The sequence below is a fragment of the Gymnodraco acuticeps genome, unplaced genomic scaffold, assembly GCF_902827175.1.
Source record: "Gymnodraco acuticeps unplaced genomic scaffold, fGymAcu1.1, whole genome shotgun sequence".
Taxonomy (NCBI): Eukaryota; Metazoa; Chordata; class Actinopteri; order Perciformes; family Bathydraconidae; genus Gymnodraco; species Gymnodraco acuticeps.
The window spans coordinates 410,745-436,890 of record NW_022991434.1 but is presented as its reverse complement, the minus strand read 5'-3'; the positions used below and the strand labels follow the sequence as shown (position 1 = coordinate 436,890).

The 26,146-nt window shown below is 40.9% G+C and overlaps 1 protein-coding gene across 1 annotated transcript; it reads left to right on the top strand.

Annotated features, from left to right (window-relative positions):
- Positions 1 to 3,087: 3,087 nt before the first annotated feature.
- Positions 3,088 to 4,026, top strand: LOC117532551 (olfactory receptor 2A14-like). Its single transcript, XM_034195880.1, has one exon. It carries the CDS (start codon positions 3,088 to 3,090, stop codon positions 4,024 to 4,026), a length of 939 nt encoding a protein of 312 aa, XP_034051771.1.
- The last annotated feature ends 22,120 nt before the right edge of the window (positions 4,027 to 26,146 follow it).

Sequence of the window (26,146 nt, the reverse complement as noted above, 5' to 3'; positions counted from 1 at the left end):
AAAGTCAGGGGGCGGGGCTTGTGGGCGACAGCCATTGGGGAACTCAGGAGGCCAGACACAAAGACGGGCAAGAAGGTGGCGACAGGAGAGCTCCAGAGGATGGGCAGGATGGCGCCGACGGGACAGCTCCGGAGGACCTGCAGGACGGAGGCGGGACAGCTCCGGAGGACGGGCAGGACCCGGTTACCTGCCCGTGGGTTGGTGTCAGTGGGACCCTCGACGGAACAGGACACGGTATCGGCGGGACCACCAACAGGACAGGACACGGAGTTGGCAGGACCCCCGGCGGAACAGGTGTCGGCGGGATAGTCACCGGTGTTGCAGAAACAAGGGCTGGTGACAGCAGGACCCTTGGCGTAGCAGGTGTCGACGGGACCTCCAACAGGACAGGACATTAGGGCTGCACGATATATCATGTCATGACGATAATCGCGTTATGCACATGCGCGATATTGACATCGCAGGACGTGCGTTTTTTAAAAAAAAATGAAACTCAAACACGTCATGTTACAATTATTTTGCTGCTTGCCACAAAAGGAGAACTTGCGCGGCTCTCATGTCAGGGGTACTTGAGTGAGTGACATGCAGGCTATGCATGCACAGCAAACCACCAATCACAATCATTCTTTTTTTTATCGTTTATTTGAACCGGGACAGTGCACATTCTCTAGGTTGTCCTCAGACGAGCCCTCCATCGTCGCTTCCAGTCATCCCGGTTCTCCATACATCTGGCCAGTTCATTAGTACTTTGTGCTCCTGCGTCATTCTTGAGTACGTCCACGTATGTTGGTGCGGGACGTCCTCGTGACCGATGCCCGTGTGTTGGTTCCCACAGCACCAATTTGCCGGCTGGCAGCTCTTGATGCCTTTGGCAATGTCCTGCTAGTCTCATTCTCCTGGCTGAAATTTTCTCGCTCACCCTTGGTATTCCCTCGTACAGGATCTTGTTGGTTACATGTACACTCTTTCTGATGTTATGTACTGCTCGCAACATTCTGGTGTAGCATCCGTCAAGAGACTTTTGCAGGGTTGGCTTCAGGGTCCAGCATTCACTGCCATAGAGGAGAACAGACTCTACCGTTGCGTAGAAGAAGCTGAGTTTGATTTGGCGGGGGAGGTTGGAGTTCCATGCACTGGTCATGCCGTTCAGGGCCCTCCATGCAAGTGCCTTCCTCATCTTAAGATCTTGCTCGGTTGAGTTGACCCATGAGCCCAGGCACTTGAAGTCCTTGACTTGATGAATACATTGATGAACACATTAAAACAAAATAATGCTTACAAGTGTAAATTAGCCGGATTTTAGCTTTGAGCTCATTTCCATCCGTAGTCCCGTCACATACAACATTTATGAACATGACATTTATATACATAGCAAAAATAAATACATGATATGCAGGGAGAGCATGAGCAGCATACAAGCATTTACCACATGGCAGTACAATGTAGCAGCTATGATATATTCCCGTTAATTCCCGTGGAAAGTTTCCATCTTTGAAAATTCCCGGAATTTTGCAACCCTAGTCGGAACGCCGACAGGGCACGGGGAACTGGCGTTGGTCGGAACACCAACAGGACATGGGGACCTGGCGTCTGACATAACGCCGACAGGACACAGGGGGCTGGCGTTGGCCAGGGAGCCAGTACTGGAGCCGAAACTGGAGCCAGAAACATGGCTGCAGGGGCCGGAACTGGAGCCAGAAACATGGCTGCAGGGGCCGGAACTGGAGCCAGAAACATGGCTGCAGGGGCCGGAAATGGAGCCGGAAACATGGCTGCTGGGGCTGGAACTAGAACCATGGCTGCTGGGGCATGGGCTGGAATCCTGGCCTTGCATCTCCTAGAGGCCTTTTGGAGACTCCGTGGATTTCCTAAGGCCAGGCCGGATCCCAGGAAGGGGTTTGAGGCTTGAGACAGGCACTCAGGGCTGCTTGTAAAAACCTTAAGCCACTCGGGCAACAAGCTCCAGAGCCCGGGCTTGTTGGCCACCTCCATGCGTGCCTATTTCAGGGCAGCCTCTTTGGCCGCTCTGGATGGGACTCTCATCCACTTATAAAAAATATATTCAAGAGTGTACATCAGCGGATCATTCTCTTGAGGGGAAAAAACTGCTGGGTCCATTCTGATCTGTTCGTACTGTCAGGGTTGGAGGAAAATAGGACCCAAATGCAGTAAAGGACTAAAAAGGTCAGGTAACAGAAAACAAGCTTTATTTCCCAAAGCCGATGACAAAAAAAACCTCAGGAACAAACATGGAGCCTCACATAAAAAACGGACAGGTAGCATGGACTTCAAAAACTGCAGGAAACATGGACAAGCATAGACGATGAGGGAACATGGACATGAAGAGACAAGCAGGTATCATAGACATTAAGAGATGACGAACAGACATGGAATACAGGGGAAGACAAGATTAAATACACAGAAGGGTGATCACAGGAGAAGACACAGCTGGGCAGGGGAGGCAGAAACACAAGGGCAACAGGTGAACACAATCAGACAAACCAGGGAAACTAAAGACAGGAAGGCAAACAAACAAAGTAGGATCAGACAAGACACAAGGAGGAAAACATTTCAAAATAAAAGGTGGAAAATGAAAACATAAATCCAAAACCAAGACACTATCTGTATATAAGCCCCGCTTGCAAAACACTCATACTCTGCTTCATGGTGAACCTTATAGTTTATTAGTGGTTCAGTTTGTGACCTGCAAATCCTAAATTCCGGTCACTTTTTTCAAAAGAAAATGAAAGTCCTGATTTGTTGTGGTCTGAATGGGTCAAACACATTATGTGTTTTGACCCAGCCCACAACCCATCTCTCCCTACAGATAGGCTGGCCTGGGTCCTGATGGTAAGGGGGCCTGGCCTGTTGGGTTCTGGTGTTCTGGAAGCTTTAAAGCAGCAGAAGTCTCTGCAGCTGACAGAAGGGACTGCAGCAGTCTGCAGCACAGCAGGTGAGAGACACTGCACTGTGTGATGTGTTCCATGTTGCATTCATTTACAGTTCCTGACGCACTACGGGGGGGATGGTAAGTTAAGACTGTGAAGTTCAAATGTGCTCAGATATACTGACGTTTAACCTCTAAAAATGATGTCTAATTCAACTTCAGACACTGTATCCTATTTCATTCTTGGAGCTTATTTGAATATTGGATATTTGAGGTACTTGTGTTTCATGATAACTGCCATGTTGTACATTGTGATTGTTGGTGCCAACACGTCTCTGATTGTGGTTATCTGTGTGAACAGGAGCTTACATGAACCTATGTACCTTTTTCTGTGCAGCCTGTTTGTAAATGAACTGTATGGTAGTACAGGGTTGTTTCCATTCCTTCTGCTTCAGATCCTGTCTGACATTCACACTGTCTCTGCTCCGCTCTGCTTCCTGCAGATTTTCTGCTTGTACACATATGCAAATATACAATTTTGTAATTTAACCGTCATGTCTTATGACAGATATCTTGCTATCTGTTATCCTCTGCAATATAACACACGTATGACTTCTCACAATGCGCTTATCTTCATTATTCTGGTTTGGTTGTACTGCTTTGTGAAGTTCTTGATAACTTTATCTTTAAACATCCGTTTGACACTTTGTGGAAACATAATAAATGGTTTGTATTGTAATAACTACCTTGTTGTGAAGTTGGCATGTTCTGACACTCAGGTGAACAATATGTATGGATATTTTGCCATTGCTTTATCTGTGTTAGGCCCTTTGTTTCCAATCCTCTTCTCGTACATGAGGATCCTCAGAGTGTGTTTCTCTGGCTCCAAACAGACCAGACAGAAAGCTGTCAGTACCTGCACACCTCACCTTGTTTCCCTCCTCAACTTCTCTTTCGGCTGCTGCTTTGAAATACTTAGGAGTAGATTTGATATGAGCGGTGTTCCCAGTGTGCTGCGTATTATTCTGTCACTGTATTTTCTCATCATACAGCCACTAATGAACCCTGTCATGTACGGACTGCAAATGTCCAAACTAAGAAACATATGTAAACATGTGCTCCGTTATAAACTGAAATAAATGAAGTGTCAAACAGTTTAGATAAAAAGTTCAACTGTAACTGAATCATGTGAGATCTGATGAAGTGACATTATTTCAGCAGTGAATTTTATAATGGATAAAACGTTCAAGTATATTCATGAATCCACAAACTAATGTCACCAACATGTTGTAACATTAATAACATTGTAATATTCACCTGTAGTCATATATTCCAATGCAACATATGAAACATAGTCCGATATGTCCTCTGTTATAAACTGTTGGCTGGTCACAGTAAAGATTAAATAACATAAATGTCAGTAAAACATTGAAGACACTTTTTGAATCTATTGATTTTGCAAATACATATACAAAATAAAGAAATAAGGTCATACATTTTAGAACACAGAAAAATATGATGTGAGCATAAAGTGGGCCGAGTGGGAAATATGGACTAGTTGATTTGATTTCTTGTTTTTGTTTTGGGCACCAACCTCTTTATTATTACATTTCTAACAAAAGTCCTGAGCCTACCGACTTCAATCGGGTGCAAATGCCAAAGCTAAATCAATTGTTTCTTTGCATTTGCAGCGTTCAACCTGATGAATCTGAGTTAGGCAACCAGCCAGCCCTTTCATCATCTACACTAACACAGCAAAGGAGAGATTGGGTTTATTCCTAGAGGTTAAGAGATTATGTAATTGATATCATTCAAAATAAACACTGTTTGGTTCTTGTGCACTCCATAAATCCTTAACTGTTATGGATTACATATCTAAAGTGTTGCTGTGCTATTCATTCTGTGTGGGTATGTGTGCATACAAACTGCATCTGTAGTTTCAGGCCTGCGTCACAAGATGGCAGCGTCTGCATTTCAAGTAGAAGCAATTTACTGAATGTTTGTGCAACATATTGCTGCAAATGATTCACAAGGAAGAATGAAAAGAGGAATGAAGGGACTTTGTCAACTGAAATGTAGAGCTTTTCATTTGAAATGGACACAGGCAGGGTTTGTATTAGCAGCATAATGCAGTAGATAACAGTGGATCAGAAAGCAAGGAGGCTTAATAATAACATATGCTAAGATATGCGTATGAAACTGAATGGATCAGAAGTAAAGAAGCGTCAGAATTAGTGTTGAAGTGAGCCCTTATGTCTCTTCAATCAGTCAACTATGGAGCTAATTTCCTGCCATAACTCCACAAACAAACTAAACAGGTTTTACAAACGCCTCATGATTCACTAACAAACAATGTGGTTTGCAAATACTAAACACCATCTACAAACTAATGCATTTAGTTTTGCAATGAAAAAACTTATCTATCAAACAAACACATAACATTTTTCTAATAAATCATGTTTCAGAGACAAATTCAGCATAGGTTTTACAAGAACACACCTTTTTTGTACAAGAACACACCTTTTTTGTACAAGTACACAACTCTTTTTCACAAGTATGCTACAAAACTTTTTCTTCTCACGGCGGAATATTACTGCCAAAAGTCACGTGACTTTTGGCAGTAATATTCCGCCATGGTTGTGCTCACACCATGATAAAAATACAATGTTACCATTAGTTCTTAATGAAATTGATACTGTTTGACTTTGTATTAGTTAGCCTACTACTAACAATACATTGAAGTACTTTTACTGTGTATTTATTGAGGAATACTCTGTCAAAGTCCCCTGCTGAGAACAACATCAAGCCACTTCTGCTAAGTTTGATGAGGGAATTATTTTTTGTTGCCATTAGTTCTTCGTGAGATTGATCCTGTTGGAGTCAGTACTACTGAAACTACCCCCACAAGTACTATGAAGTACTTATTGTGTACTTTTCCAGTAATCCTCTGTCAATGTCCCCTCCTGAGAACAAGAATGGATGTTTTTCTTTTAATAAGCGTTAAAAAACATTTCTTCCTGAGACTGATATTGTTGGACGGAGTATTTTAAGAGGATGGTCGACATGATATCAGCAATACTTCCATTCAGTACTCCGGCAGCAGCATTTTTACACCTTGGAAAGTCTTTAGAGTCTGGCCTGGATAGCTGGTCACAACTATCCTTCAGCAAAGTGACACACTCTGTCACATGGTTGCCCTCTTATGATGCTGCTGTCTTTTAATATATAACTATTTCTCAGCCGCTAATTCGTTCCTCGCAGATTCTTCAGTCTCATCAGCCTCATCCTTCCATCAGTCCCAGTCAACGCCTCCAGCACACTTCTAGTGTCCATATGGTATTGTCCTGATGCTGTAAGGGTGATGCCCCATGATCACAAAATGACCCCTCTAAAGTCTGAGTGCCAGGGACCTCATATTATGTATGTCATTAATGTTACATCAACCATTATAACAATTTGCTTTCCTTTTTTCTCTTCTCTTAACTGAATAGTCCTGTCTTTAAGTATAACCCAATGTAAAGTCCTGCACCATTTTCAGGCTTCAAAACAGGCATTTTTACTGTATGTGTTTGGAGAAATGACACAATCAATGGCCCAGAATTGTACATTAAAAACTATGAATCTTGTGGTGCTTGAAGAAATACAGGCTGGTTAAGCCGGCCAGGTTATATATATATATATACTGTATATGCCTTTTTTGGAGACCTTTTATGCAATATTTATTAAAATGTCACTAGTTATTTAAACAAACCACTATCTGAGGATAATACAAGCAACCATAAAACGCCCTTTATCTAGAGAGCCATTGAAGCCCATGAAGAATTTATCCTTCCAAAAATCTTTTCAACTTCTGTATTAATAAAGTTGCCACGTTTTTTCAAATTCAAGTTAAGGCACTATCTGTGCAGAACATTACAAATATTCTTCATTTGCAGTATTTTAATAGTTTTCAGAAAGACTGCATCAATTATATGCTATATATCTATATATATATATAATATCAATATTTGTATTAACTTCAACCAAACTCAATTTAAATAGCAGGCAAAAATGAGTTAATTGCCATGGATGTGGTGTTTGATATAGTTTATGTTCAATTTTAACTATTTTAGCATATATTGACTAAACCTTTTTTAATAATTTACTATAATTCAGAAAGGTTTTTGTGAGAAATCATTTAAAAAATAAACTTTTTTTTCATTTTATATTTAAATTTGAAATGTTTACTCAACATTATTAATGTATATATTTTTATACATTTTTTAAATTATGAATCAATTTATTTTATTGTATTTCCTTGAGGCTGGGGAAGATATCCAGCATGTGGTTCAACATGTAATACAAGTAAGTATATGTACAACATGGAAAAGTAAATAAAATAAGTTTAATAGGAGGATGTGGATTTATTTATTATATCAAACAATCTATCATTTAGCTCTGACCTTCACAAAAACATTTTGTTGAATTGGACACCATTTTCGAAGCTCTATTGACTGACATGCGATGACTGGGACTGATGGAAGGATCTGCGAGGAACGAACTCGAGCAGAGAAATAATCATATTTAAAAGACAGCAGCCCCATAAGAGGCCAACCAGAGTCACACGGGTGTGTCACTTTGCTGAAGGATAGACCAGCTATCCAGGATAGACTCTAAAGACTTTCCAAGGGGTACAAATGCTGCTGCTGGATAGTACTGACTGGAAGTATTGCTGATATCATGTCTACCATCCTCTTAAAGTACTCTGTCCAAAAAGCAGTCTCATGAGAAAGGTGTTTTAACACTTATTAAAAATAGCAGAGAAATATTATTGTACTCAGGAGGGGACATTGACAGAGGATTACTCAAAAAGTACACAGTAAAAGTACTTCATAGTACTTGTGGGAATAGTTTCACTAGTACTGAGCCCAACAGTGTCAATCTCATGAAGAACTAAAGGCAAAACATCAAACTTAGCAGAAGTGGCTTGATTTTGTTCTCAGGAGGGGACTTTGACAGAGGATTAAAAAAAAAAACACAAACAAGTACTTCAATGTATTGTGATAGTAGGTGTAGGAATACTGAGTCCAGCAGTCTCAATATCATTAACCAGTTAAGCCCGAAGGTTTTTACACACAACACACGGTAGAAATGCCCTTATTACTATCTTAACTGCACAAACAAGATATACGATTTAAAGCTGAGACTCCACAGATTCCACACATGTAATGTCATCACTGTCCGACCTCGAATTCCTGGATCTATCATCCAGAAAAGAGAAAGTAAACAACATCCGGTTCCAAAAATATTACAATAATTACGTCTTACCTTTTTTGATTTGTGATCAAAAGTTGTGTTCAACGGAATAAAAACGCATCTCAAGGTTAATCCAATGTCTTTGTGTCACGTAGAATGTTTTACTGATAATCAATCATCATATTTATGGCAATATACTCGGTATAAAGTATTGCCGTCCAGGCTTGCACTTTCAGATATGCTTCGTTTGCTTCTCTATTACGTCCGCTATGGTAATGTTTACGTAGATTTGGGAACTGCCCATCGATTCTATTGGTTCTGATGGTTAAGAAAAAGGTGTAAATCACACGAATCGACCAATGGGTTCCAGAGATATGGTCCTGCGTAAATGATAAAGAATGGCAGCCAACTTAAGTACATTACGGAGCCGACTTCATTTATTGTTTGCAGCGTAACGAAGCAGGAATTGCAGGACCCAGAGCGCACGGAGCACAGAGCGGACAGCGGATAACGGAATTGCAGTTTTATTGCTTATAGATTATCAGAACATTTCAAAGGGGACACAGCCCCATTGGATATTAATCTATGGATTAACTACATCATCGTTTTTATCGTTTTAATGCCATTGAAGACCAGTTTAGACCAGACAACGAGGAAGGTAAGTCATTGTTAGCCTAGCGCATTAGCGCTAGCGCCATTTGTTTTGATGTACGTTTTTGTTGATAACGTCGCGAGTTTGTATATTTCAGTGTTGAGGTGGGCACCGTTAGATTCTGTGTCTCCTTGCGATCATAAACAATGTGTTGGATGTGCAGCTAGGATAAGTAATAAGGGAGCGAGGAGTGATTTTCGGTGCTGTAATAGGTTAGCATTTTTCGCTCGGGGCTAATTCAGAGGCTCACTGTAAGAGTAAGCCTATGTTTTATTTTATTTTATTTTTTATTTTAATTTTTTTCACAACAGTTGTATTTGGATGGAATGCATACCTATAGTGATAATTCAAAGTAATAAAATGATTTTTACAGTGAAAAAGTTCAAATGGAACCGATGGTTCCCAAATTACCCAGAGGTGAGTCTGCTTAGACTTTATTTTTCTAAATCTCTCTAAAAAGGTCAAATTTCACTTGTTTTGCATCAATCTTGATACAGGGTACTTATTATATGTTATAGTTTGGATTCCTAAAGCTTTTAGTCTACTAACCCATCATGCAAGGGTGGTTTTCACGATAAGTAAAGGTTTTTTTTTTAGGTGGACATTAGAATTTACATGTTTTTACTATGTTCCATCTGAATTTACTTTAAAATAAAAACATCTATATTGATTCTGACACTTCTACATCCAACTCACAGATGTAACCTTGCTTTGAGAAAAACAATTATTAATTTACCCCTTTTAGAAGTGAAGATATATCATTTGTTGTGTTAGTGGCATTTTCGAGCCTGAAACCTGAAAAACAGGCTCAGGGCTTAACTGGTTAAGAACTTATGGTAAAATTGTCTTTTTATCATTCATCAAAGATAGCAGGGTGATATTCAGGGTGATATTCAGGGTGTACCAAGAAGTCAGTCAAGTCGCTTCAGCTGATTCAAAATGCTGCAGCTCGTGTACTAACCAGAGTTAGGAAAAGGGACCACATTACTTCTGTTCTGGCTGCCTTACACTGGCTCCCTATAGAACACAGGATAGGATTTAAAATTATTCTTCTCGCCTACAAAGCCCTTAACCTGTTAAACCCCGAGCCTGTTTTTCAGGTTTCAGGCTCGAAAATGACATTCCCAGAACAAATGACCATATCTTCCCTTTTAAAAGGGTTACATTAATAATCTCTTTTCTCAAAGTAATGATAAACCTGTGAGTTGGATGTAGAAAAGTCAGAATCAATATAGATGTTTTTTTTATTTTAAAGAAAATTCAGATTGAACATGGTAAAAAACTGTCAATTATCGTGTCCATCCAAAATATATTTTGTACTTATAGTGAAAACTAACCTTGGATGATGGGTTAGTAGACTAAAAGCTTTAGGAACCCAAAGTACAACATATAATAAGTACCCTGTATCAAGATTGATGCAAAACAAGTGATATTTGACCTTTTTAGAGAGATTTAGCACAAAAACCCTCTTCTGGGGCCATTTGGGTGGATTTTCCATATTTCTGCCCCCCCTTGCTCGATTTTGACATGTGACATGTCTTTCTGACCGTTAGAGCCAATAGAATCCAAGGGAAATAGTCCCGCACACACTCATGTTAAAAAAAAAAGATTGCGTCTTTGCGCATTCAATCTTGCTACAGAGCGTAAGAATGGCCTGCTCTACTATTTTAAAACGGAATTGCAGTTGTAATGCTTATAGATTATCAGAGCATTTCAAAGAGGACACAGCCACATTGGATATTAACCAAGCGGCAAACTGTGGGGTAGAGCCGGGACGCCAATACGGAAGTGCCACACACTGCAGTTCATATATTGGCCGATAGGCGATGGCTGCAGAAAGGAGCAATTTCCATAGACCCCCATGTTAAAATGCCCAATTTTACAGCAGAAAAAAAACATGTTTCTACCCCTGGCTCCATACATTTTATTATCGATATAGTTAGATTCCACCTTCATGATTATGAATCTGTGAGTGAATTGTTTTCTAACGCGACCCTTTTATTTATATTAGGTCTTAAAGTTTGTGCATAAATTAGGGCGTGGTCACATTGAGTGACGGCTTTGTGAAGTGACTGCTGCTGTTAGTTTCTTGTCTCTCTGCTACCTACTCCGTGAAGCTAGCTACAGGGACTCAGCCTGGTCAGTTCATCCAGGAAACACAACTTGAAGCCGGCCGTGGTTGTTTGTTCTTCATGCTTATATATCGGACTATTGTGACTCGCTCTGCGGTTAAAACAGACGGTGCATGAATGCGGTAAGTGAAATTCGAGTGCTTTATTTATGTGTTAATGATTTTAATCAGCTACGTAATGAATGGTAAGGCTTGGGTTAGCATGCAAGCGAGTGGTAGCTACATCGGTGCTAACGATGCTAATCGTAGCCTCCAAGTTAAAATCATAGACTGTATATATATAGGTTAAAACGAAATAGACAAGTATTAAGCGTTAAGTGGGATAATACTGTTGAACAAACGGCTTCTGTTTGAGGTTATAAAATAAGGTCATCCTTGTAACCATCCATCCATCCATCTTCTTCCGCTTATCCGTGGTCGGGTCGCGGGGGTAGCAGTTCCAGCAGAGAGCCCCAAACTTTCTTTTCCCTGGCGACATCAACCAGCTCTGACTGGGGGATCCCAAGGTGCTCCCAGGCCAGCGAAGAGATATAATCCCTCCACCTGGTCCTAGGTCTACCCCTTGGTCTCTTCCCAGCTGGACGTGCCTGGAACACCTCCCTAGGGAGGCGCCCAGGTGGCATCCTAACTAGGTGCCCGAACCACCTCAACTGGCTCCTTTCGACGCGAAGGAGGAGCGGCTCAACTCCGAGTCCCTCCCTGATGACCGAACTTCTCACCTTATCCCTAAGGGAGACACCAGCCACCCTGCGGAGAAAACCCATCTCGGCCGCTTGTATCCTTGTAACTTAGAGAGATATTTTATTATGTAGGTAGGAACTGTATGCATCGCTAAGGTTAATTTAAATTGGCTATGCTCAAGTATGTAGACAAGCTAATGTCGAAGTAGTGCATGTGAAATCAACCTCACAATAAGATGTGTGTATATTACAATTATTAATGTCATATTTCAAGATGATTACTTAGATATTACAATATGGTTGGTTGAGCTGGAGTTCATTATCGAGCTTACACGTTAACGTCACAGTCATCTGAAGAACGAACCCAAACCTTGTTGTTTTTATTAATTTGCATTACCAAATGGGTATCAAATAAACAGTAAGCATTGGTAACACAACTTCCAAAGTTACAGTAAAATAAAAAGGACCCTGACTCGGACAATACACAATCCAACATGTTCAACAGAAGAGAATCAGTTATATTGTTTGTACACATGGTACTTTACATATATATCTGTTTGTTTAAGGTGTCCAGGTGATGCAGGCAGGCTGGACCAGAGAGTGAGAGACAGAACTGGACTCCTCACAGCAGTGAACTTCAGCACAGGTACAAAGACTCTTTTTTTCATACTGTACAAAGAATCAAGAAAGATATTGGTTTAAATGAATGAAGTATTGACTTGAATACACTGATATACATTCCATTAAACAATACTAAATACTAGATCACCTACACATCAGTGAAGTTGAGGGTTTTTTCCATGCAAAAGGTTACATTTAGATGTTAACAAGCAATATGACTTTGTCAGCTTTCTAATTTAATATATTAAAGGAAAAATATATTTAACACATAGTGAGAACTGCTGCTATTTAGCTCTCAATATTGTCTGTAAAAAACGTGGTAAAAGTGATTATTTCAGTGAGACAACAGAGCAAGCTTCTACAGTTGCACTACGTTTTGATAACAGTTAAATATTATTTTGATAATAACATTTATTTCAATGTTGATGAACTTCATACTGTTCATTCATAATCTGATTGTCTTTCTAGCTCACTGTTGAAATAAAAAAAAAACATTACAATTACAAAATAATTATATCTACAGCCCCTAAACACACCGCTTTCATAAATAACACACTTGTTCTGCAATAATATGTTTTATGTTTCCTGTCGTTTTTGTTAGGAAAGGACATGCCTGAAAGACACGACATGTTCCCCTTCTCTGAGGGTCAAGAAGAACATCCAAGAGGAACATTAAAAGCTGATGTTATGAGATTTTTAGACCAGTATAGGACATTCACTAAGAAACTACTTTTATTGTGAAAACACAGTCAGCTGATCGAATGCAGCTATTTCCACATCTACACTCCATCAGCTGATTATTTCTATTTGCCACACTTTATGAGCTTCACATCACTTGTGCCTTGTACCGCAGAGTTTGCAACGTCACAAATAAATGGGGCCAATCTTCAGTCAGATGTGAATGTGTAATCAAACATTTTCAGTAAGAATAATGGACGAAAGGAGAGCAGATACAAATACAATTTATTGAAATGTGAACCAAAAGTTAATCAAATGTTTTAAATAAAAAGCACATATGGACAGAAGGTGTAAACCTATTAAATGTATAAGTGAACACATTTAGTCAAATAAAGTGACAGTCTAGGCCTGTGCAGTTGGTATCAGCTGTGCCCAGCATGGGCTCCTCCATCAGGCCTGGTCCTCCTCGCTGAGGAAAGACCCTCAGTCCTCCTCGCTGAGGAAAGACCCTCAGTCCTCTCCAAACCAACAGACAGGACGTCCATCACACGGAGGTTTCTCCCTGAAGTCTCTGCAGCTCTCTGGACACCATGCTGTCTCAATCCGTCCGCACTGAATATGAGAGGGGGAAAATGAAAATAATAAATGCTTTAGACAATAAGAAACATAAAGTTGACTGTTGAGTGGCTCAGTTTTTTTAGATTGTCAATACTATTACTGTATAACTAATATCTCAGGTTAAGAGGCACATTCAAATAAAGATTGGTCTTTAAATACATTTTGTCTTTTGAATTGTTTATCTAAAGTCAAGGATCTATAACTGGTACTTAGTTTTAATGATACAGTCTGGTTATTATGCTGTTTGGAGGAGGCATCACAGTTAAGAGCACTAACTAGCTACCATCACATGTACCTTAGCTTGACTTAAATGTATTAAACGTATAGTTAAGTGATATCAAAATACAAATAACTAATGTCATGCAAACATATTAATATTTGCTTGATTCCAGTGTTGAATTTAGCACAATTGCATACAAACGTTAAGGGATTTTAAGATTCTGAAGTATTATGCTAAAAACTCAATAACTTTTATTATTTATAGTTTTGCTGAATAGTTTCAAGGCCACTTACCTTAGAAACGTAAAATGCCACGGCAGTGTGCAGATGGGGAGCATGTTAGCTTAGCTTGGTAGCTTCAGCTAGCTCTGGAACTTCCAGCTCGGTGGCAGGAGGTCCCGCCTCGGCTCCGCCTCTTTGCCCTTATTTGGAGCAGGCGGGAGTTGAACTCTGACGTCACTGTTGAGCCGTTAGTGGCCGACTCCGCCTACTAAGGGCTTCTCGGCAACTCTGCAGAATCCTATGGGTGACGTCACGGACCCTACGTCCATTTATATATACAGTCTATGATATTAACCTATGGATTAACTATAGGGCTGCACGATATTGAAAAAAAATTACATTGCGATATTTTTTTCCCCTGCGATATATATTGCGGTTTTTTTAAATTATATTTAACCGGATGAAGGATTTTAGTCACTGACGTCTGGATCTTAACTAGTTGACTCGTCATGCCTTAAGTCATGATCTAACATGTCATGATAATGCATGTTGCTTACCCTCAAATAAGGGGGTTCATCTGTGAATGAAGAAGAGAAGAACCTTATTGTATCCAAAATAGTTCCAGATGGCAGATGTTGCTTTTCTTTTTGGAAGTAAATCTTCATTCTCGCCGGCATTGTCTTCCTGTGCCTCGATCATATTTTACCGGTGTTTTGATGGTCTGCAAACTAGCGGGGCGGTGCCTGCTGTGATCTGATCAAGAATGATTGTGATTAGTGGTTTGCTGTGCATGCAGAGCCTGCATGTCACTCACTCAAGTACCCCTGACATGAGAGCAGCGCAAGTTTTCCTTTTGTAGCAAGCAGCAAAATAATTGTAACATGACGTGTTTGAGTTAATTTACCTACTTAATATCGCACGTCCTAAAAAAAAAATGAAAGAAATCAAATAAAATCGCACGTCCCTGCGATGTGAATATCGCGCATGCACATATCGCGGTTATCGCCATGACACGATATATCATTCAACCCTAATTAATTATATCATCGTTATCGTTTTAATGCCATTGAAGACCAGTTTTGACCAGACAAAACCAAGGTAAGACATGTTAGCGTTGTGGGCTACCTAGCGCCACTTGTTTTTGATGTACGTTTTTGTTGATAACGTCACGAGTTTGTATCTTTCAGTGTTGAGATGGGCATCGTTAGATTGTTGGATGTGCAGCTAGGATAAGTAATAAGGGAGCTAGGAGTGATTTTAGGTGCAGTAATAGGTTAGGTTTTTCGCTCGGGGCTAATTCAGAGGCTCACTGTTAGCATTGTGTGTTTTAAAAAAAAAAAAAAAAATGAAAAAGATCAGTTAAATTAGTTTTTTTCCCGTTATATGGATATAAAATATTCCTAGTTTATTAAATATTAAGGTTCCTTAGACGTTGTTTCCTGCAAATGACGCGATTTCGGCCCCGGAACCGGGTCCGTGGGGCTTAAGAGGATAAAGAAAGTTTCAAACCTCCTTTCATATCATCTAAAGCAGTGGTTTTCAAAGTGTGAGGCGCGCCTCCCCGGGAGGGCGCCCGAGGGCTTCAGGGGAGGCGCAGCATGAGAAAAACCGACCTGGGAGCAGCTGTGTGTGTCATACTTTCTTTTTGTTGTTTCTTCTAGTTAGTGTGAACTTTTCTACATCCAGGAGCTTGTGTGGATTATTTGAATCATGCGGAGTGTCTATATATGCGTCCTTGCTGTGCTTTGGACTCTTTTCAGCCATATGGCATGGGGACTCAGCGGTGACGTGCTAAGTCACAGGCTCATCTACAGCCGTGAGCTGCTGCAGGATATACGTTCACTGGCAGCAAGTAACCCTATTCCGCCTATTCCCCACTTCCTAAGAAGTAGTAGTACAAATGCTTTACCAGGCGGGATGTTGCCCAAAAATCGTTGGAGGAAGAGAGGAAGGAGAGGAGGCGTTCAACGCAGACTGAGGACTAACGGGCTAGACAACCAACGCCGGCTCCCCCCAGCAGCCACCCAGCTGATTGAGGAAGTTACTAACTAGTGGCGAGCCGTGACTTTTATACCTAGGCCCTCTGACACCACCCCCCCCCTTCCCTCGAAAAAAAAGAGGAGTTATTACGTCACAGCGTATACTTTACATTACATTACATTACATTGCATTTAGCTGACGCTTTTATCCAAAGCGACTTACAAAAAGTACATTCGACCAGGAAAGTACATACTTCAGCGGAATATCAAAACGCATCAATGACAGCGACCCTCTACCACACAAAACAACACCATTTATCTAAACACCTATCATGACAGGGCACCCACAGGCAAGTGACAATTACAAATGAATTAAGTCGGCACGGCGGCCCACATTGAAAATGACTTAGGCCTACCTTTGATGATCAAATCACTGAAACACAAAGTCCATCCTCCTGTCCTTTTGGATGAAGCACATGATGGCGGGTCATGCAGCTGATCCTTTGCCACTCCAGTTTATCATTGGAACTCAATCTTGAAAATGACTCGGTTAATAATTTTGCAACGATGTCATCACTCTCACTGAAGTGAGCCATCATGAACGAACTTATGCTAATCATAAATCTATCGATCATAAATCTATCGATTAGATTTATGATTCGAAAATAATAAAAGTAGGGTAGACATGTGGATATTATCCGGCTGAACACAACGTGCATGTATCTAACAGGTTCGTTTTCCACCGACCTTATTTCAAGCTATTTTCCAAAATCCTCTGGAGAAATCCCACTGCTTTTGTGTCGAGGGAACCAGCAGCTTACTTCCGGGTTTTAGGACGCGTCACTGCACCACTTTATACACATGTATAAACCTCACAGCAGGCGGAACTTGTCATAAAGTCCGCCCATTTAGAGGGAAGATATGATTGGTCAATTGTACTGTCATTTGACATTACTCTCTCGTTGAGTTACTATAGCGGGCCCTCTGTGAATGTAGAGAGGGACCAACAAGCTCTCCCGTCTTCACATAACTCGCAGAGACGTCATTTAACCCTTCACATTCCAACAGAAACTGAACAGGCAGATTCAAAGGATTTATTTCTTTCGAAATGATATTTTAAATACCTTTAAATCAAGTTATTTTTGGAAAAAACTAATGAAAAATGTAACAAACAAAAACATTTAAAAAAAAATGTCAAATAAAATGTTTTTTTTTATGTTTTCAAATATTATTTTTTAGAATACCTTAGGAGTCTAACATTCCTTGTAAAGACATTACCGTCTTCCCTAATAATAAGCCGTGGGTCACGAAGGAACTACAGAGTGTGATAAATAGAAAGAAACGTATCTTTTATACTGGAAACAGTCAGGACAAAGAAGAAATTAACAGAGAATTAAGAAATGAGATAAGAAAAGCTAAAATAGCTTATAAGGTGGAACTCAAATACAGCAGTGGAGATCTCCGGGAAGCCTGGAGGGGAATCAAATCAATGTCCTCCATCTCCCAGGGTAACAACAATGACAGGGCTAGGAATCCCATTAACATTGAGGGAACACATGAGGCAGACCTCCCCAATGCTTTTAACATTTTTTATTCTCGATTCGAGAAACATGATTTCTCCATAAACACCTCAACCCTTAGAGAGTCTCTCTCACCTATCTCAGACATAGTCATTGAACAGGATGATGTTAGGAATCTCTTAAAACGAGTCAATATTAGGAAGGCCCCAGGTCCTGACCATATTTGTGGGCGTACACTCCAGTATTGTGCCAGCGACCTCTGTGGTGTTTTCCAGCATATCTTCCAACTCTCACTTGAGAATAGCCAAATTCCTGATATGTGGAAATCCTCCACTGTAATTCCCATCCCAAAAAAACCTCATCCTAAAGTCCTAAATGACTTCAGACCGGTGGCTTTAACGTCATTGGTAATGACATTTTTTGAAAAAATGGTTAAAGGCCTTGTCATATCAGTAGTAGGTGGTGAACTTGATCCACTCCAATGTGCGTATCAGGCAGGGAGAGGCGGAGAGGAGGCAAAGCTTCTTATACTGCACACCCTCCACAAACACCTTGAAAAGCCACAAGCCCATGCCAGGCTTTTGTTTGCTGACTTTTATTCAGCATTTAACACAATGCAGCCGCATCTCCTGGTGGAGAGCCTATTATGTCATTTTAAACTGCCCGATCAACTTGTTTTATGGATTTTAAACTTTCTAACTAATAGAGAGCAGACGGTGTCTCTCTGACTCTGTCATCACTTCCACGGGCTCGCCTCAAGGATGCGTTCTTTCGCCCCTACTTTTTATAATGTACACTGATAAATGCAGGAGCATGCAAGACAACAGCTACCTGGTTAAATTCTCTGACGATACCGTCCTCTTGTCCCTCCTTAGCGGCTCAGAATCAGGCGTGTGCTCTTACCAATTTTATTTCCTGGTGCGATGACAGTTTTCTGGATTTAAATGTCTCCAAAACCCAGGAATTGATCATTGATTTTAGACGTCACAAGGATGTTCCTAAGGAGTGCATCATACACAATGACAATGTAGAAATTGTCACATCATACAAATACTTGGGCACCATTTTCGATGACCACCTCAAATTTGATGTGAATACTGAGTGTATTGTGAAGCGGGGTCAACAGAGAATGCACCTTCTTCGCAAACTGAACTTTTTCTCTGTCAGGCCTTTCATTCTTTGTCGTTTTTATCGAGCATTTATTGAGAGCCTTATTTGTTTTTCTTTTATCTGCTGGTTCCATAGCCTTACACGGAAAGACAGGAACAGCATGAACAGCATTGTTAAAACCTGCTCCAAGATCATCGGCGTGAAACAGAGATACTTAAATTCCTTCTGTAACCAACACATTCTGCGGAAAGCAGAGAGCATTCTGAACTCTCCAGGTCGTGTTCTTTCACATGAACTTCGTCTGTTGCCATCAGGGCGGAGATGTGCTCTACCTGCTCAAAGGACTAATCGCTTTGCAAAATCATTCATCCCGTCTGCACTCAAACTTTTAAATTCTTGAAAGGCTTTTAACTTTATTTATTTATTATTGTGATGCTTTGAACTATTTATAGTTTAAATTGGAATGATCCACATCTGTGCTCCCGGGTGCATCTGTATGTTCCTGCCTGTGTTCATGACATCAGCTGCTGCTCATAACCAACTGCCCCTTGCGGGATTAATAAAGTTGTTGATTGATTGATTAATTGATTGATTGATTGATTGACGGCACAGCTACTTTGATCAAAAGCAAGTACCGGTCAAGGCTGCAGCCAGAGGATGATCTGCTTGTTGTTTAATGTTTTAAGGAGGTGACGCTACTCAGCCAATCAAATCGGTGCAGTCAGTGAGTCAGCACGATAGATTCAAAAACACACCGAGATCAGATAAGAAGAGAGTCATTTCAAATGGCCTGCTCAAAAAAGAGAAAGGTAGACAGCGATAGTCTCTTACTGGACCTCTTTGAAATGCAATTGAATACCCCTGCATTACAGCAACAACAACAATAATGATAACAATAATAATAATATCAATAATAATTGGGGGGGGGGGGGGGGGGGCGCGCGGCTGTTCTTATGTTCTCTGAGGGGAGGCTCACCTTCCCACACTGAAAACCCCTGATCTAGAGAATTTTAACGGCTCTTATGATGGCGGCCACTGAGGTACTTCCAGGTCATTTTACTCCGTTAGGGAGGTTCCTAAGCTAAACTGACAATTCGACTGCAGCCCTGGTGTTTGGTAATAGGCCAATCTATATGGCTCAATTGTATGCTAACATTGACGCTCATATTTTGGTCTGTGCCAGATGCTGAATGTGAGTTTTGCTAAACTGCAAAATGTATTTGCTTTTATTTTGGAGAGGAACAAATTATAACTTTGTCGAACTCGACATACCAATCAAGATCTGAAGCACTGAGACCGTTGAGCTGACCTCACTATGGTGGATTACAAATATGTAATGAGTGATCACAAAGGAAGCACTCAGCATTAACGGCCAAATCGGCAACTTATATGATCTTTTACTGCTAGGATGTAAGGCAGTGAAAAGCAATACAGTGGATAAATACTCACTTATCATTGTCTGCGACTTAATGCACTAAACAACTTTATTCTGTCACTTTTACACTGAAGCCCATCACTTTTTAAAGTGTGGGGGCACCTATGAGACCCCCGATAACTGTCATTGAATGAATACATAACTAACAGTACATTAGATATAAAAACACCATATTTTGACAGTAATTCAGAACACTCTTTTATAATTTAGGGTATTTTCTACGAGGCCTGAGCACGAAGTGTGCGAAGACCTATTGTGCGGTAGTCACATATAGTTTCTTCGAGCTACCCGAATCACGGCACAGATTTTCCTCATGGAATTGCGGACATATTTCAAATTGCCTTCCATTAGCCCTGCCCCCCATACAGTTGGCCATTTTGAGAAATTGGCTTTTTTCATGCATTTTCAGCACATTTTTGCAAGCTCCTCCTAGGGAAATGACCGGAAAAATTCCATTCCAGGACAAGTTCAGCCCATATCCAATGTGATGCTAAATTGCAATGAAAATAGTTGCTAGCTCAATCGGGACAGTGTATGTGTGTATCCCTGAAACGACATGATTCTTAATGTCACCTTGGGAAATTGTACATAAACTGGTGCTGCTTTTTTTTTTCAAAATTGGCCTGAATGTTGCGCTAAGACAGAGGTCGTGGGATCACCAAAATCAAACGGTTCTCCTAGGGATATTGAATGTGCACAGCGAAATGAAAGAGTGAAATAAAACGATTGCAGTTATTGGATCAGCAAAGTGAAAGTTTGGCTGGATAGTGGGGGGGGCAGCGGTCGGGGTGAATCTATAATATTCCCGATACTTTCGCTGCAGGGGATATAAAAAGCACTTGGCACTTTGCACAAGTGAAAGCAAAACAATAAGGGTCACCTGTATACATGACAAAAGGTAGTAGTGTTTAAACCCTCTAGTGACCACTACTACCTTAAAACTACCATTTTGCCATAATTCAGTCATCAAAAAGTCCTATCAAAATAATGAAAATAAGCAAATTCAATCACATCCCATACAGCCATTAAATGGTCACCCCTAACCTATAAAACATCAGTGTTATCTATATTTGCATTATGCTTACATTTATCCAGACCCATTGGTGGCTTCAACGACTTGTTCCACACTCCAAAGAACAGCGCATTTTCACAAAAGCTTTCCCATCTGGCTTTGATCTGGTCAGTGAAGTTCTTGTTGCCTGCCTCTAGAATTCGGCCCATCTCGTCCAAAACCTGAGTGTAAAAGTCAACAGAACTTTGATACAGAGAAAACAGCAAACAATTTCAGACTCCCATTCTGCTTAACATTTAGACTAGCAATGTTCATCAGAAACAGGTAAACCAAAAAATCTACAAAATTCAGTCAGTTAGTGTAATATGGCCTGTCTTTTCATAATCTGTTAAGATTTTAAAAGTTGTGCAGTGTATCCAAGGCTTTAGGACAAATAATTGAGCATGAGCATGACTATCATAGGCATAGATGTCATGTCCCATGCCTCTATACTCTTGGAATTCTCATAATAGCTCAAAATCTGAGCAGCCATTGATCAACAACAGTTGCTCGAGCTTATGGACGTCCCGTCGTCCCGGGGCCGAAAAAAATAGTGTCGGGGAGGATAAAAAATAATTTTGGGACGAATTTGGGACAAGAGTTAAAATAAAAATACCCTGCTAACTCTACTACAAACGGCGATGAAAATGAAACCGACTGCACGTTTTGTGTAGCACAGTTATTAAACCTCCTTGTCAACATAAACACACAAAACATTTAGAAACCCGCGAAATACACACACATGTAGCTACAGCTGTGCCGCTGGCTGTCAGCCAGCCGCACAGCTGGCTGTCAGCCAGCCGCACAGCTGGCTGTGCCCGCGAATTCCTGGCCCATTTGCGGGTCTAGCTATGTACTGAGTGTGTGTATTTCGCGGGTTGAGTGATGTACAATGGCATCCCGTGGAGGAATTCTGAAATGTTTTACCGTTACATCACAAAAACGCACAGCAGAACCAGACCCTGGAGCGCCGGCCTCTTTATTTACTTACTCCTCTTCATCCCCTATGGGTAATAAGGCTGAGATGAGAACTCTCCATCGTATTTAGTCCTTAGCAATATGCGGCGCCTCTCCCCATGTAGGGATGGGTACCGAGCCCCGGTATTAAACGGGCCTTTATTCCTAAGTATGTATCCTGCGTGTATTTTGTTGTCTTATGTTGTGATGTTTTTGTTTTTATGGCACCCTTGAAAGGGAGAAGCATTTATTATTATCTCATTGTACATGTATAATGACATTAAACGATTCTATTCTATGCATATTCTATGCATATTTCTGTGGAAATGCAGTGATTTTGCTAGCCTACTACAGGCTGCATTGCCTTAACACGTAAGGGAGTTGGAGGTGATGACTACAATCAGATGAGCAGCCCTGATCTAAAATAATTAGGGCCGGGACTTTAACGCGTTAATTAAGATTAATTAATTACACAAAAATTAACGCGTTAAAAAAATTAACGCATTTTAATCGCACTTATTTTTGCACCGCGGAACGTTTCTCACTGGATGAGTTTCAGGCGTACCGATTATACTGGAGCACCAACTAACGTTCATGACTTCAGACAACAACAAACCACAGTGAACAACAGTGGGAAATGTTGTTTTAAAAAACGGACGGATGGAAGCGTCGATAAGAGCACGGTTGTGTGCAAATTATGCAAAAAGGAATTCGCATATCACCGCAGCACATCAAGCCTCAAGTATCACCTCAATGCAAAACATATAGCAGCTAGCGTGGAAGCTAGCGTGGACGTTAGCCTCTTTTATCGCGTTCACACCAAAAAGAGCCGGTACTAAAATTAGTTCATGAGAACCTTTTTACCCCCACGAAAGTCCCTGCTAGAGAGCAGAGAGCTGCGAGAGAGCAGGGACTTTCGTACGGCTCTCTTGTGAGAAAAGAGCTATATTTCTGATTGGCTGGGCGGATTGCAAATCACGCCCCGTAAAACTCCCAAAAAGTTTTGTGAAGCCGCCATTTTATTATCCTCGCATTAGCATTATTAGCATTATTAGCATTAGCCCAGCGCAGAAACGCAGAGAGACTAACTTATGGCAACACAAAATAAAACATGGGAGCGGTGGAGATGAGGAGGTGTCGGCGTTCTGGCGATTTACTCGGAAGGCTTCAGTAGAAGCTGCTGGGACTCCCAGCAGCTTCTACTGAAGCCTTCCCCAACTCCGGGGACTTCCGGCCGGGGACTTTGGGCGGCAGTATACGCCGTGAAGTGGTTTGCGGCCTGCCAGTAAACCCAAAGCAGAAGAAGAAGAAGTGACGTCAGCGGCTTCATTTGCCTAATCCACCCCCAGGTTCAAAGAGTTCTCATGAACTAAGTTCTCATGAACCTTTGTGGGAAAAGTACTGCGGTGTAAATGCGCCTAATGGTATACTAAAATCCATGTGAAAAAAATTGATTCTCATTGTTCTCAGGTCAAATATTTATATGTGATTAAAAATGTGATTAAAAATGCAATTAATTTCGATTAATTCATTACAAAGCCTCTAATTAATTAGATTAATTTTTTTAATCGAGTCCCGGCCCTAAAAATAATATATGTAAACAAAATGTAAGTGTAATTTATTAGGTAAAGTATACAAAAATATCTGATGAAACACTAGTACATGCCTCCATATAATTGATGACTGATTTATGTCACCACAGAATCAATTTGATCATTCTAGAAATTCATAAAAATATGCAATAACGTTAGATGTCTATAATAATTAACAAGATATTTACCTTTTAAGAGTGACACAGTTCTTTCATTGAATCTATCCATCTCACCATGAAGACGCAATCTGTCATTTACAGGAAAAGACGGCCACTGTCATTTTAAAAATCAACCCCAAAAAATCACATTAAAAAGGCATCAGACACTAAATTGTAAAGTTGCTGTGATTCACTATGAACTAGCTAGGTCGACGTTAGCTAGTCTACCACCACCCTTTGCGTTTTTAACTAGCTACTAGCTTTTAACAGATACAATTACTGAATACCAAAATAAAACGTATGATATTAACGTCGGCTAATTTTGTGTTCCTTACAGACAGTTTATTTATCTGAGAGTAGTTAACGTTAGCTAGCTTCATTTTTACATACCCCATTATTGAGGTTAAGGTTAGCTAGCAACACGTGCTTCGTAGTTAGCTAGCTATCTTAGCTAATTCATCTCACAATTAACCAATCGATTTACTACTACTTAATACATTGAAAGCACTAATATGTTACATATGCCTATGGACTTTTACTCCTACGTTCAGTTGCTAACGTTACCTTAACTGCACTTCTTGGTCGCTGTCCTGCCTTGGCTCTCTGGTGAAGGTGAACTGACCAACGTGTTACAATCCGCTGCGGAGCTTGGCTTGTGGTGCGTTCAGGTGATCCTCGTGAAATAGGAAATTCCCAGTTTGCCATCCTAAATTTGGACACGAACAGCCATCCACTTGTAAACACTGAGGACTGAGGAGGATCTCTTGATGTAAATAATATAGTACTGGCATTCGTTGTTTACTCTTTTAGTGGATATTGTCATTGATCCAGCTTCTGACAAACACATGGTAAATAAAGTCACTCATTTTCCGACTTTATGAGAGACGACAAACACCACATGGATGCAGCATGCACATTCCCGGTTTTGCTTCTTACAGGGCCAATGAGATGCAGAGTAGGGGCGGGTCTTCGCATAATTAAATAATGAAGCAAGCGCCACATTCGCACACACCACTGAGAGCAATCGTTATAAGAGGTTTCTCAATACTCTAATTTCCCCTCCTCGACTCCTCGGTCCTCCGGTAGTAACCCGGAAATGGATTTCAGCGCGCCATGTTGAAGGACATCTCATTTCTCTAAATGCACATCGAGGACCGAGCATCGAGCATCGAGGAGGCCCGCTGGAGGAGCTATAACCGAGGATACACTGATGGTTCCTCCACGGCTCCTCTGCGGATGCATTTCCAGGAACGGTGGAGGCGTGCCGCACGGCCAGACTTATCTCAGCCAATGACAGCTCTGCATGCATCCCTGGCATATTATTTTAGTAACTGCTTTCATTGCGACGCGATGTTTACAGTGAGAACAGCTGTGAGGTCCGTGCAGAATGCAGAGCAGTGTGTAAAACAGTCGCGAACCGTGTCTATCACAACTGGACCTTCTGTAGACACACACACCCCGCCGTCCCCCGTCCCCCTCCGCGGCATTATAATGTCCGTCTTTTCACTGAATTGTCGTCTTGAAAAGGGCACTCACAACAATTCCGCAACAACTTCCTCTTCACCTGTTGCACTTGTCAACGTTAAAAACAATAAAACGGCATGAATTGCTTCGTCGCATTCATCTAGCTCCTCTGTCTCGAGCCAGTTAACTAGCGGGCCTTCTAGAATACCCTGTAACCGAGGGGAACTCTGAAAGAATACGCCCATTGGCTACAAATCAATATATGATTGGTTGATCAAACTGTCAGTCCAAACGTACGCTCTCATTCAGTGCAACGGCCAGGACATTCGATCAAGGATGTAGAATACCTTGTTGAAGGATATTCTACCCAGAGACCCAGAACAAGATCTGATTGGTTGCTTTCTTTTCTAACACAAAACCACTGAAATGCGTAGAGCATGGTCCGAGAAGGACAAACAAATCAACGTAACTGTAATATTACAGATCAACAACACAGATAGGATTCTCATTTATCTACATTGTATTTATATAATTAAATCGATTTTTTGTTTGTTTTATCTGAGTGAGCAGGGTATTCTCTGAATACCTTGAAGGCCCTGACGGTTCGCCACTGGTGTAAAATATATATCACATAACATTCCTACATTACTCTCTGTATTTGTATGCTTTAGTTTAGTAGATAACTACAAACAAAGAGTCGATATTTATCTAAGACCATTTTGTGCTTCACATAATAAAATACACAACGGCTGTAGCCTGATTATGCTTAGGAACTGTAAGTGTGTGTGTGTGTGTGTGTGTGTGTGTGTGTGTGTGTGTGTGTGTGTGTGTGTGTGTGTGTGTGTGTGTGTGTGTGTGGTACAGTGTGTAGGTGTGTGTGTTGTACAGTGCGTAGATGCGTCGGACAGACGGGTCTCGGTTGGTTTGGTGTCCTATG

Excerpts from the sequence above, each read along its gene's own strand:
- LOC117532551 (XM_034195880.1), top strand. The coding sequence starts at position 3,088 with ATGATGTCTAATTCAACTTCAGACACTGTATCCTATTTCATTCTTGGA.